This window comes from Wolffia australiana, chromosome 6, assembly GCF_029677425.1.
Source record: "Wolffia australiana isolate 7733 chromosome 6, ASM2967742v1".
Taxonomy (NCBI): Eukaryota; Viridiplantae; Streptophyta; class Magnoliopsida; order Alismatales; family Araceae; genus Wolffia; species Wolffia australiana.
Window position 1 is genome coordinate 5,263,862 of NC_135840.1, and position 13,730 is coordinate 5,277,591.

The window sequence follows — 13,730 nt, forward strand, 5'->3', positions numbered from 1 at the left end:
TATAGGAACCTATGCAGGAACAAGAAATTATATAGATTTAAAACTAAAGGATTGAAGTCCTAAGTCAAGTCTAGCAGAAAGTTCGTCAAAAACCTTACCAATAAACTAAAGTGGAATTGTTTCAATGTTACTTTAGCTAGTGTATTTGATCTATTGTACCAAGATTAATAAAAATACTAAAGCTGGAACTCATAATTATCCAAAAATTTATAATAAAGATATTTATCCTCTCACGATTCATCAAAAAACAAAACCATCAATTACATTCTTCACTCTTATAATCTGTTTGCAACTGGGCAGTATTTTGCTGTACAACTCCGCAGTGACTTCTAGGCTATGTGAGCTCTAATCTGATTTCATGATGGGTCATTCTTTCCCCCTTTCATTGGCCGTTCAATCTCCCAAACTTTTGTTCTGTTTTCTTTTCCCAATGACAAATCTAACCTCTGTACAGTGTACACTTTGATCTGATTCCCAAGTGGTCAACCCTTCAATCTCCTTTTCTCAAGAACAAGATAATTTCAGACTTTGATCTTGTTTCATGATGGGTCAATCTCCTCTGTGACCATCAATCTGATTCCCTCTTCTTTTTCTGAAGTTCATTGGAGCATAACACTGAAAATGAAGACGAAGATAAATTTTCTTATCTAGCTGACTCCTACCTTCCTCTTCTTCTGGGAACCACCACGCTGAGCTTCCATGGACTGACAAAACCCAGCCAGCTCACGAGGAACCTGAGCTCCAGAGGCCTTAAGTACACTGACCAGGTCCTTAAACAACCTCTTGTCCTCCTCACTCACAAGAACAATGGCCGTGCCCTTCTCCCCCCTTCTCGAAGCCCTCCCAACCAAATGCACATACTCATCCATAGAATTAGGCAAATCAAAGATAATCACCAGCCTAACCCCGCACAAATCCACCCCTCTCCCAAGAACACCCGTCGCCACCACCACCTCCACCTCCCCAGCAAGAAGCACCCTCATAATCTCCCTCCTCTCCTTCATCTCCTTCTCCCCATGAATCGCCAAAGCCTTCAGCCCAGTAGAAACAGTAATAGCCTCAGAAAGAAGCTCAGCACCCATTCTAGACTCCACAAAAACCATCGCCGGAGCTACAAAATGCTTCTCGCTCTTCAAAATCTCAAACAACTTCTTCTTCTTGTTCTTGGAACCCACCCAGATGGCAATCTGCGCCACAGATTCAGAGGGCCTTCTTCCTCTTCCCTCTGAGATGATCACCAGATCTTTAGCCAAATCCGAGGCAATTCTATTCACAGTATCAGTCACAGTGGCAGAGAACATCAAGACTTGGGGCTGGGAGAGGGCCTGAAATATCTGCATTACTTGGTCGAGGAACCCACTCTGCAGCATGCAATCTACTTCATCAAGAACAAGGACGCTGATCTCGTCGATTTCGACGGTCGGATGCTTGACGAGGAGGTCGATCAGCCTACCGGGAGTGGCGATGATCATCTCTATCCCTTGGCTTAGCCTGTAGACTTGCCCGGCGGCGGCGTCGCCGCCGACGACGAGCGCGGTCTTGAAAGGCAGCCCCTTTCCTAGAAGCTTCGCTTGTTCTTCCACTTGCACGCAGAGCTCTCGAGTTGGCTCAAGAACAAGGGCTATGGCTTTCTTCTCAGCTTCGGGGTTCTTCAGCCGGGCTTCTGCGCAGCGAGCGACCAATGGCACGAGGAAGGAAATCGTCTTCCCCGAACCTGTTTCCGCAGAGACCAGCAAGTTTTTCCGATCGAGAACTGCCGGAATTACCTGTTTTTGAACCGCCGTCGGGATCTCGAAACCGGCCGACTTCAAATTCTCGAGCAGCTTCCGCGGGAGGTTGAATTTCCAGTCCGAGAAGAGTGATTCGGATCGAGCGGAGGATCGGTCGCCGACGTAGAAGCATTTGTCGAGGGCGGGTAATTTCGCGATCGCAGTCGCGTTCTTCTTGATCGGAAGCTTGTCCAGAAGAAGTTTCTTGCACTGCAAGCTGCAGACGTCGTCATCTGTCTCGTCGCAGATGTACTCGCCGTAGCGGCCGCAGATCGCGCAGCGAGGCTCGCCGGGGAGCGCTTCTCTCTGGCTCCAGCAGCTCTCCTTCACGGGGCTCTCCGAGCCGTCGGATTCAAGAACGACGGCTAGATTTTTGGAAGAGATGAGAGCCAAGACATCGAATCGAAAAGAAATCCACGGCGAAGAGGAAGACGAACGCGCGTACCTCCTCCCTCCTCGAGATTCATGGCGAGATCGAAGGATCTACCGTAGTCCTAATTTTTCGTCTTCCTTCCGTCTGATTCAAGAACGACAGCTAGGTTTAGGATGAGATGAGAGCCAAGAAATCGAATCAAAAGGAAAGCCAAGGAGAAATGGAAGACGAAACTCGTGGCGAGATTGAAGGATCAACCAAAACCCTAATTCTTCGACCTCCCTCCATCTGATTCGAGAACGACGGCTGGACTTGAGGTAAAACTAGAGCCAAGAAATCGAATCCAGAGGAAATCCGTGGCGAAGTCCAAGACGAATGCGCTGAATTTCATGGCGAGATCGAAGGATTTACCAAAACCCTAATTCTTCGTCTTCTTTCTCGAATCTTCTGAATAAGAACGTTTCTCTTCCCGGGAAGCGGTCCGGTGGACCGCGGGCTAGGGGAATTATCGTGTCCCCCAGACGTGAGCGTGGACGGCAGTTTCCTCTCTCTCTCTAACGGCGTTATGGAGAGAGAGGGACGCGGGGACTTGGTCAATGTTTTGGATCTTTCTTCATACGCGCGTTTACATTGCAATAGTCGATTCGGTCAATTAAGATGGGACTTGAAGTGGTATTTCTGTAAATATTTGGATCTTTGAGGGGGATGGTTTAGATCGGCCTCTGGTACTCACATTAATAGCCATTGCTTGCGCTCCGTCGACCGGCGGCAATTTCAGCGGCTCTCTCTATCCATCGCGTCTCGGCGACATCGAAGGGAATCGAAGACGAGCGAGGGATCCATCGGGCCGCGATCTCAAGATCTCTCGCTCTGTTCATCCCTTTCTCTTAATCGAGGTCTGTTGTTGACGTCGAAGACTCATCTTTTCGTTAGATCTGGGGTATTATCATCGTCCCAAGTCGTTTTTCTATTCATTTTCTCCTTGGATCTCTCCCCCCTTCATCACTGTTGGGCCGGCGCATCGGTTTGATTCTCCCGTTTTGTCACTCCTCCTTGGATTTGCTTTGGGCGGTTGATTTCTTCCGACCCGTGTTACGTGAATGACTCGGAGGTGTGGCGTTATTCGAATCGGATCTAGCTCTTTTTGGAATGGGATGCATGTCTTCTCCCGTCGCGATCTGGGTCCTTTCCTACCGATCCGATGGTCGGAAACTCGCAAAGATTTGACATTTACGCAAGAATTGAACCTTCTTCCAATTGTTTGGTTTTATTTGGATAATTATCCGTAAATCTGGACCAGATGTCCTAACGAGAGGACTTGTGATTGGGGAAAAGATCTGATTTTTCTTCCCTGTATTTGCGTTTAATATACTTGTTCCTCTGCTACCAAAATCTTTCTAATTCATTTCATCTTTTGACGATGCAGATCTTATTTATCCTTTATGGCGACGGCAGCCGGAGCCACGGGATGGCTAAGGGGCAAGGTGAAATCTGTCTCCTCGGGGGACTGTCTTGTGATAATGGGAAGTTCCAAGTCGGAGATCCCACCGGAGAAGACTGTTACTTTGTCTTCTCTCATTGCTCCTAGACTGGTACCGCAACATTTTCCTAGAAAGTTATCTTTTTTGTGTAAATGTAATATATTTTTTTTTCATTTTTATCTTTCTTTCTTTTTATGAAGATGCTTATGATTTCCACTTTAGGCGCGGCGAGGCACTGATGATGAACCTTTTGCATGGGATAGTAGGGAATTTTTGAGGAAGCTCTGCATTGGAAAGGTCTTCTCTCGACATCATTTATCTGGGTTTCCCTAATCCTTTTACTTAATTCCAGCCGAAAATGGTTTTCAATTTGTTTTTCTTGTTCAGGATGTGACTTTTAAGGTGGACTACGCAGTGCCATCTATAGGCCGTGAATTTGGCTCCGTTTTCCTCGGTGAGAAGAATGTTGCCGCGCTTGTAGTTTCTGAAGGCTGGGCAAAGGTAGTATTTTTATTTGTCTGGCATTTTCCATTGTTATGAGATGAATGATGAGAATTCATCTGCTTAATTACTCAGGTCAGAGATCAAGGTAAACAGAAGGGTGAGGCAAGCCCTTTTATTGACGACCTTAAGAATCTGGAGGAACAAGCTAAGGAGAAGGGCCTCGGAATTTGGAGCCAGGTTATTCTGCCGGCCGTTTTCTCTCTTATCTTCTATTTATATTCTAAATTGCTTCAGGGTCCGTTGTCAACATCCCCATCATTCGTTTTCACCAAGATGACGATGACGAGTCGTAGCCATTATCAACATCCTATGTCCTGAATTGTTGACGGATGACAATCCAGACACTCATCATTGTTTGCTCAACATTTTCTTTATTTACTCTTTCATATGACGATGGGTAATGTCTAATCGTCACCATCCTTGTCATGATGGCAAGCGCATCATTGCGTGGGAAACCTTAATTGGAAGATCATCCGAATTAAGTTTGTGTTCTTTCTTTGTTTTTATCCAGAATAAGTGACGGCTAGTCATAAACCAGGATAAAGCCTAGAAGACAAGGACGAATTCGTCATCATCATGTGCCATCCTAGTCAATAGTCATCGTCATCATCAGATATTGATGACAACACCAACATCGTTGGCATCCTTGCAATGCACAAATGACGATGATGATTACAAAATTGTCATTGCCATCATTATCCTGCGTGCGGACAAATGACTGGGATGATGATTAGCCGCTATGGTTCAATCGTCTCCTGAAAGCGGCGAGCTTGAAGGATTCGAATTTAGAAGGCGAAACTAGTTTATCTAAAATAAATTCGTTCTATCAATCCTGGTCATTCTTCGTTTCAGTCATCGGCCTCTAGGTGACGGTGATGATAAATGGCAATGACAATGCCATGATCGTCATTGCCATCCCGATAAAGTTGAAAGATAAGGACAATGATATTTCATCATCGTCATCTAGGACAACAAACCCTAGTATGTGGTGGTTTCAAATCTTCTAATATTTCAGTATTTGTATTGGTGCAGGACCCAGAGAAGAAAGAGGCTTCGAAAAGAATTCTCCCTCCATCAGCCATTGGAGATTCCAGTAGTTTTGATGCCATGGGATTCTTATCAGCTAATAAGGGAAAACCCATTCAAGGCATTGTTGAGCAAGTTCGTGACGGCAGCACTGTACGGGCGTACCTGCTTCCTGACTTCCAATTCGTCCAGATTTTTGTTGCTGGGATCCAGGTAAGATTTCAGTTCAGCGCACTGCTCCTATTTCCCTTTTTTATTCTTTACACGACCTATTTATTTGCATATGTATCAAGGCTCCATCCATGGGACGAAGAGGCACGGTTGAAGTTCTTCCTGAGGTGGAAATAAATGACAATGACGCCAATGGAAGTGCGACGGGCGGTCAGACAACTCTAACCTCAGCACAAAGGCTTGCAGCTTCTGCGTCCTCAGAAATTGCGCCAGATACTTTTGCCAGAGAGGCTAAGCATTTCACAGAGATTCGGGTTTTGAATAGAGAAGTGTGTATCTTTGCCTATTCTAGAGTTCAGGAACTTTCTATGATTATTCAATTCTAACAATTAAACTGCCAGATCCGAATTGTGCTTGAAGGATTGGACAAATTCAACAATTTGATTGGATCCGTATATTATCCGGATGGCAATGATGCAAAGGATCTTGCCTTAGAGCTCATACAGAATGTATGTCGTCTTATTTGCTTTCGAATTTTCTATTATTTTGTCAGTTATTTGTCAAACTAAACCGGTATTCCTATTTCTAGGGTTTGGCGAAATATGTGGAATGGAGTGCAAATATGATGGAAGAGGAAGCCAAAAGAAAGTTGAAGTCTGCTGAACTTCAAGCAAAGAAAGAACGCATCCGACTGTGGATAAATTACGTTCCTCCAGCAACAAACTCAAAAGCAATTCACAATCAGAACTTTTCTGGAAAAGTAAATCTCGTTTTCAGAGCTGGACATTACACTCAAAAAACTCTTTCCCATTTCTTTGTGTCAACCTCTATAATGGTGAATCTTCTTTTCATAGGTGGTGGAGGTCGTCAGTGGTGATTGTGTCATCGTTGCAGATGATGCAGTGCCTTATGGGAGCCCACAAGCTGAGAGAAGAGTTAACCTATCAAGTATCAGATCTCCTAAAATTGGAAATCCCCGCCGGGATGAGAAACCTGCTCCCTATGCTCGGGAGGCCAAGGAGTTCTTGCGCAGTCGCCTTGTTGGCCGTCAAGTACACTCTAGTTCACTGTTTCTCTAGAAATTATTTATATCTGGATATGCTCCTGGTTATCTACCCAGTGGTTGACTCTTACTCCCTCTTTTTCAGGTGAATGTTTCTATGGAATATTCGAGGAAAGTCAATCCCTCCGATGGACCCGCCGATGCAAGATTAATGGACTTTGGATCTGTGTTCCTGGTTTCTCCATCCAAGGAAGACGAGGCTGTCCCCGCAAGTGGAAGTCAACCTGGAGTCAATGTTGCCGAGCTGTTGGTGGCTCGTGGGTTCGCTTCAGTCGTGAGGCACAGAGATTTTGAGGAGAGGTCTAGCCATTACGATGCCCTTTTGGCTGCTGAGTCCCGTGCCACCATTGGCAAGAAGGGGATGCACTCGGCCAAGGACCCCCCTGTGATGCACGTCACCGATCTGACCACGGTTATCACCAGGCCTCCTTATAAATTCATTATTACGGTTTGTCATTAACAATGATTATGACTAGCGGAGGATGACACTGACGTATTGTCATTGCCATCATTATTTGGTATCCAAGTGCCGTCATCAGCATCATCATTCATCAGTCGATGATGAATCATCATCGCCATTGTCATCTTGTTTCCAAGAGATGTCATCATCGTCATTGCCTTTGTCATCTGGTTACCAAGAGATGTCATCATCATCGCTATTGTCATCAGGTTTCCAAGAGACATCATTTTCATCCAATGGTTTCCAAGCTAAAGATAGAGCATTTAATCATGTCAGTGTCATCTGGTTTCCCCGGGATGTCATCATTACTGCCATCCACTGGTTGATGACAAAGCATCACCAACATCGTTATCTGGTTTCTGAGAGGATTCATGCATCCATTGGTTTCCAAGCTAAAATGTAGCATTTTAGTATGTGATCAACATCCGCCATCGCTATCAATTGGTAGAGGACAAATCGTCATTTTCATCGTTTCCAAGCTAAGATAGAGCACTTAATCGGGTCATCATTTTCTGGTTTTCGAGAGATACAAACGTCATCATCACAGTCATTCATCAGTCCATGAATTATCGCCGTAGCCATCATTTCTTTCTAAGAGACTTCTTTGTCATTGTTTTCTTGATCCATCAATTTCCGAGTTAGGATAGAGCATTTATTTATATGGTCATAATTAAGCTTCCGATTGCCATCATCGTTGTCCTCATCCATCTGTTGAATTTTTCATCACCACTCGTCCAATTCTTCAAAAAAAATCATCACTCTTCCAAGACGCACATGAATTATGAATATGATGATTGTCGTCCAACCCTAATATTCATTTTGGGGAAGGAATTAGAACTCGTTCTTTTTCTCTTAATCTTATCTGATTGGCTGACTTTGGGTTGTGTTTTTCAGGCGGCAGGAAAGAAAGCCAGGGATTTCCTACCTTTCCTGCAACGGGGTAGACGGCAACCGGCTGTAGTGGAATACGTGCTGAGTGGTCACAGATTCAAGCTTTACATTCCAAAAGAAACCTGCAGCATTGCCTTTGCTTTATCTGGAGTTAGATGCCCAGGAAGAGAAGAACCCTACTCTGAGGAGGCGATTGCCCTCATGAGGAGGAGGATCCTTCAAAGAGATGTTGAGGTGGGGAGACTTTAAATGTTTTAGCTTACTGTCTATCAATAATCTATCTATATATCATCGATCCGTGTATCTATCTTCTCTCTCTCAATCTAACTCGTTACCTATCTCTCGATCTTCCAATCTACCTCTCTATTTATTTATATATTTCTCTCCATCTATACCTATCCATCTCATCTATCTATGTATCCATCTCTCTATCTACTTCTTTATCTATCTCTGTTATCTACCCTCTATATCTATCTTTATCTACCTATCTATCTCTATCTATCTCACGGTTTCAATTTATTTAATTTATTTTTGGTTCTTTATTTCAGATTGAAGTGGAAACCGTTGACCGCGGTGGGACATTCTTGGGTTCCCTGTGGGAATCAAGAACGAACGCCGCTATTGGTCTTCTGGAAGCTGGACTGGCCAAGTTTCAGCCTTCTTTTGGCGCAGATAAAATCCCCGAGTCTCACCTTCTCATCCAGGCTGAGCAATCCGCGAAGCAGCAAAAACTCAAAGTATGTTCGTCCAGTCAAATCTGTTTTTCTCTCTCTGTCTCTCGCAACTGAACTATATCATCTCTCTTCTGATATTTTTAGATTTGGGAGAATTATGTCGAGGGTCAAGAGCCTGTGAATGGCGCTGTTCCGGAGGGCAGGAGGAAGGAAGTCCTGAAGGTACCACCTCGTTGACCTCTGCTCGAGAGATAAGGATAAATATAGAGAGGTGGAGTTATAGGGATTTATTTAGATAAGATAGGTATTGGGAGGGAGAGAGATTCAAAAAAGAGAGGGAGAGAGATTTATAGAGATGTACAGGGAGGGATAGAGATAGAGGTAGAGATAGAGATAGATGTAGAGAGGGAGATATTCAATAAAGAGAGATTTTTAGAGATTCATAGAGATCGATGTATGGAGGGACAGATACACAGAAAGAGATAGAGACGGATTTATAGAGATAGAGTTATATGTAGAGAGAGATATATGTTAATAGAGATTCATAGAGATGTATGTGGAGAGGGATAGATGCATAGAAAGAGACACAGATATATTTATAGACAGATGTTTGGAGAAAGAGATTCATTGAGAGAGATGGAGATAGATTTATAGGGATAAAGATATCTGTAGAGAGAGAAAGTTTTAGAGAAACGCAAATAGATTGAAGTTGAGTCTTCTCGGGGTTGATTTATGGTCCATCCCTCATGTTGGGTGCAGGTGTCGGTAACGGAAGTGCTTGGCGGTGGCAAATTCTATGTCCAAACGGTAGACGACCAACGGGTGGTGGCCCTCCAGAATCAACTCGCTGGGCTGACCCTCCTCGAGGCCCCCGTCCTCGGTGCCTTCAACCCGGAAAAGGGCGAGCTTGTCCTGGCCCAGTTCAGCGTGGACAACTCCTGGAACAGAGCCATGGTAAAATCCGTCGTTGACTTCCTTCTCCCACCTCTCTCCTCCTGTTGACCCTTTCCCTTGACTTTGACTTCAGGTTGTCAACGGCCCACGTGGGGCAGTGGCATCGGTCGACGACAAGTTCGAGGTCTTCTACATTGACTACGGGAATCAGGAGACGGTGCCATACAGCCGGCTGAGGCCGCTTGACCCGCCCCTCGCCTCGTCGCCACCACTGGCCCAGCTGTGCTCGCTGGCCTTTGTCCGGGTGCCAAACCTCGATGAGGACTTCGGCCCAGAGGCAGCAGAGTTCCTCAGCGAGCGGACCCTCAGCGGCGGCCCCAAAGCATTCAAGGCCCAGGTCGAGGAGAGAGACTCGTCTGCTGGAAAAGTCAAAGGCCAGGGAACTGGGCCATTGACTCTCGTCACCCTCGTCGATGTGGAGGCAGGATCCAGCGTCAATGCCGAGATGCTCCGGGTATGAATCAATCTCAAAGACTTCGTCTTTCCGTCGTCTCTTTGGGTTGCAGTCTGGCGGCGATGACGAGTTCTTCATCTACGACGGGGCCGACTCGCCATCGGCCTCATCTGCTCTTGGAATGATGAGTACAGAATTCTCATCTTCATCCTAGTGGCAGACGAATGACGAGGACGATGACCACTTCTTCGTCAACTGTTGACCATCACAGAGGCAAAAGAAGTTGACTATGAAGAGTCGTCGTCCTCGTCCTTTCGTCGTCGTGGGCGGTGATGACGAACACCGGATGTGGATTATTTATTGAAATTGATGATGTGGGATGAATGCGCAGGAAGGGCTGGCGAGGCTGGAGAGGAAGAAGAGATGGGATTCTAGAGAGAGACAGGCGTCGCTGGAGAACTTGGAAGAACATGAGAAGAAGGCTAAGCTGGAGAGGCTGGGCATATGGCAGTATGGGGACGTGGGCTCCGATGACGAAGACTCGGGCCCACCGGCGAGAAGGCCCGGTGGGGCCCGCAAGTAGACTAACCTCCCTCCTTGCGGCTAGAAACCCTAGAGAGAGAGAGAGAGAAGATTTAGAGAGAAGAGTCTTAATTATGCTTTAGTTGGACAGAGTTTTGGGAACATCGTTTTTGGCTTTTCCGAATAATTTGGGTTCTCTGACCGGTCAAGGGCTATGTTGGCTCTGTACTTGTCTTTCTCTGCCATGCCGGGCTGGAGTCCTGTGCACTGTGTAGATATAGAGAGAGAGTTGATTGGCAAAGTAAGGAATTAGGGATGGGTTGGAAATGAAGTAGGGATTAAGACTGTCGGAGTGGTGCTGGCAGCCGCTGGGGAAAGGTGAGAGGCAAAGCCTGGCAGTCAAAACTCAAGACCCCAGACAAAGCAAAAGCCCTACATTGAATAGAGAGAGAAAATAAAGAGAGAACTAGATAGACAGAGAAAGAGAGAAAGAGAGAAAGTGAGAGAGAAGGATAAAGAAAATAAAGAGAGGTAGAAAGAGAGAAATAGATAGAAAGAGAAAGGGAGAAATGGGGAGAAAGTGAAAGAGAGAAGAAAGGGAGAAATGGGGGGAAAGTGAAAGAGAGAAGAAAGGGAGTAATGGGGGGAAGCGAAATAGGGAAGAAAGGGAGAAATGGGGAGAAAGTGAAAGAGAGAAGAAAGGGAGTAATGGGGGGAAGCGAAATAGGGAAGAAAGGGAGAAATGGGGAGAAAGTGAAAGAGAGAAATAGGGAGGGAGTCAAAGAGAGAAGAAAATAGGAGTAAAGAGAAAGAGAAAGGGAGAAATAGAGAGAGAATGATAAAGAAAATAAAGAGAAAGGAAGAGAGGAATAGAGAGATAGAGTCGAGGACAGAAGAAAGAGAGAGAGAGAAGGATAAAGAAAATCAAGAGAGAAAAGAGGAGAGGAATAGAGAGAGAGAGAAAGAGTCGAAGAGAGAAGGATAAAGAAAATCAGGAGAGAAAAGAAGAGAGGAATAGAGAGAGAGCGGGACAACCCATAAATAAAAGGAGAGAGAGAGAGAGAGAGAGAGAGAGAGAGAGAGAGAGAGAGAGAGAGAGAGACTTGCTTAGATCGTACTTAGGTGGCACGACACGCTCGTGTAGTCCTCAATAGACAGGCTGCGCAAAAGCATTCTATCTGGCCTTTTTCTCTCTCTCTCTCTCTCTCTCTCTACACCTCTCCACCCTCTCCCAATGAAAGCCAATCTCCTACGGCGGCGCTTCCAATCCCTCCTCGGCGCCGCCGCCACCCCCGCCGCCGCCACCGACGGCGGCCGCGCCAAGCTCATAAAACCGGACGGCCACGTGTACTTCCTCGAGCCAATCAGCGCGTCCGAGCTGCTGACCTGGCACCCCGGCCACCTCCTCTGCCGCTCCGACGCCTTCACCGTCGGCCAGAAGATCCCCGCCATGGCCGGCGACGAGCTTCTCCTCCCCGGACACGTGTACTTCCTCCTGCCCGTCCACGTCTTCCAGTCCGTCCTCTCCTTCTCCGCCATAGCCCGTCAACTCATCGTTCTGCATGGCAAGTTCGACGTGCACAGAACGTCGTCCGGCCAGCTTCAGATCAGGGTTTCCGACGACGCCCCGGCCGGCCGTGTCTGCACCACGCCCGCTCTCGAGAAGGACTACCGAAGGCTCGTTAACGCTGACAAGGCCAAGCTTTGGAAACCCAAGCTGGAGACTATCAAGGAGACGCCGACTGGGAGAACAAGGATGGTCTCTGGTGCAATTGAGCTCGTCGATAAGGTTCGCGGACGGTTGATAATTCACCAATCCCCTCTTCGTTAGTCTCTGTACTCGAGTAAGAAAGGATGATATGCGATGAGAGGAAAAAGATTGAACAGTCTGTAATTTTTTTTTCATCTTTATTCTTTTCTTGATCTTTTGCCTTCGGTGATCATTTCTTGGGCTCTTCTACTCTGCCTCTTTGTCCTTCGTGACTGTTGCTATTGACCCGATAGAGGTCTTGAACTTGAACTGGGTTTTTGCAGGGTTTGACTCGGAATCTTGATGGGGTTGTGTGCTTTGGCTGTGAGAATTTAGAAAGCAAGTCGACTGACCCGTCTCTATTCTGAAATAAATATTCTCTTTCTTAGACATTTAATGCGAAGAAAGTATCTAATCGAAAAGGTTATAGTCTAGGTAGTGCAGTCAATGTGATCTTTATTAAAGGAAAGCAACTTTCATCAGTACTGTACAAAGAGAGTATTATTTTTTGCTCAAGTATCCAAAAGCTGTAAGATTATCCACGTTAATACAGGGAAATGTCAAAAGGGATTTGATGGGATAGCTTTATTGATTACGGCACAAGCAAAAGAAAACTAAAAATGGAATTTTCATCTCACGATATGAATATAATAATAACTCACTGTTTCGTCTTAAATTTCCAATCATAAATCCAACATCACAAACAAAGACTTCCACCGAGTTTTTGTTGAAGAAAAAGTTTGGATCACTCACCAAATAAGATCCATTTGGGAGTATATAATTTTACCTTATATTATTTTATGCTTCCTTCAAAAATAGTGCAACAAAATCAAAATTTAAAGTCTTAAATATATTCTGAGATTTGAATGAAGTCTAAATTTAGCAGAAAAGCACAATGATAGCCACATGTTCCATTGATGTTTGGTTGTTTCATTTTCGAACTGCTCTAGGGCTAGCAGAATCACATTTGACCCACTATTAATGTAGACATTCTCCGTCATTAGTTGCGACAGTATATATAAAAACATCTTGATAACATTAAGCATTAAGAGGTTTTCATAGAATGAAAAACTACATCATAAGCCCAATGACGGAGCTTTATATACATCAAAGATGAACATACGATATGAAACTATATTATAAAATTTATTTTAATGATTTATTTCCTTTGAAAAAATATGAGTTAATTATTGATGACAAAGAAATATAAAAAATTATCCCAGAATTATATTTCTCATGTTAGTATTAATAACATGAAATATAAAAATAATGGAACTTTCAAATCATGAATAAGAAGTATTATATGTGATTATAAATGATTTAAACCACAAAGTCAATTCATGGAGAATACTAGAAAATAGAGGTATATCATTAACTATTTCATTGATATTTTAATTACAGTTGAGTTGCTTCTATGGGAAATTAATAGTCCTCTTTTTCTCGTGAACATGATGGGACATAAATCTGCAAATATATATGTTAGGAGTGTATGTATTTTTTTATCTTGATTCTCTAATAGAATTATTTCACTAAAATAGGAACTAAATTCCAACTCACTATCTAAAGATGTCAGATGATATTTGAGACATGTTTTTTATTGGTTCCATATATTCTCTATTCTAGTTCCAGATATTCTCTAATATACATGTTTTTCTCCTTAGTGTTTTCAAAAATCTCAACCAATACTTGATGGATGAT

At 44.5% G+C, this 13,730-nt stretch overlaps 3 protein-coding genes across 5 annotated transcripts; 2 read left to right on the forward strand and 1 right to left on the reverse strand.

Annotated features, from left to right (window-relative positions):
* Positions 1 to 195: 195 nt before the first annotated feature.
* On the reverse strand, positions 196 to 2,587 carry LOC144704802 (P-loop containing nucleoside triphosphate hydrolases superfamily protein). Of its 2 annotated transcripts, none has more exons than XM_078577333.1 (3): positions 2,401 to 2,587; positions 2,215 to 2,286; positions 196 to 2,134 (listed from the first exon to the last, which is right to left on the reverse strand). In XM_078577333.1, exons 2-3 carry the CDS (start codon positions 2,234 to 2,236, stop codon positions 648 to 650), a joined length of 1,509 nt encoding a protein of 502 aa, XP_078433459.1. In that variant the 5' UTR covers positions 2,237 to 2,286; positions 2,401 to 2,587; the 3' UTR covers positions 196 to 647. The 2 variants fall into 2 exon arrangements, with proteins under 2 accessions (XP_078433459.1, XP_078433458.1); XM_078577332.1 differs by having other exon boundaries at positions 2,376 to 2,587.
* Positions 2,588 to 2,881: 294 nt separating this feature from the next.
* Positions 2,882 to 10,491, forward strand: TUDOR1 (TUDOR-SN protein 1). 2 transcript variants are annotated; one of them, XM_078577326.1, is made up of 17 exons: positions 2,882 to 3,038; positions 3,569 to 3,734; positions 3,846 to 3,920; positions 4,011 to 4,124; positions 4,200 to 4,304; positions 5,160 to 5,366; positions 5,447 to 5,653; positions 5,726 to 5,833; positions 5,914 to 6,084; positions 6,179 to 6,376; positions 6,473 to 6,799; positions 7,742 to 7,972; positions 8,287 to 8,475; positions 8,557 to 8,634; positions 9,172 to 9,366; positions 9,440 to 9,820; positions 10,152 to 10,491. In XM_078577326.1, the coding sequence occupies exons 2-17, from the start codon at positions 3,585 to 3,587 to the stop codon at positions 10,341 to 10,343; spliced, it is 2,928 nt and encodes a 975-aa protein (XP_078433452.1). In that variant the 5' UTR covers positions 2,882 to 3,038; positions 3,569 to 3,584; the 3' UTR covers positions 10,344 to 10,491. The 2 variants fall into 2 exon arrangements, with proteins under 2 accessions (XP_078433452.1, XP_078433453.1); XM_078577327.1 differs by having other exon boundaries at positions 2,921 to 3,082.
* A 155-nt stretch (positions 10,492 to 10,646) lies between these two features.
* On the forward strand, positions 10,647 to 12,330 carry LOC144704803 (uncharacterized). The gene has a single exon (XM_078577334.1). It carries the CDS (start codon positions 11,517 to 11,519, stop codon positions 12,111 to 12,113), a length of 597 nt encoding a protein of 198 aa, XP_078433460.1. The 5' UTR covers positions 10,647 to 11,516; the 3' UTR covers positions 12,114 to 12,330.
* The last annotated feature ends 1,400 nt before the right edge of the window (positions 12,331 to 13,730 follow it).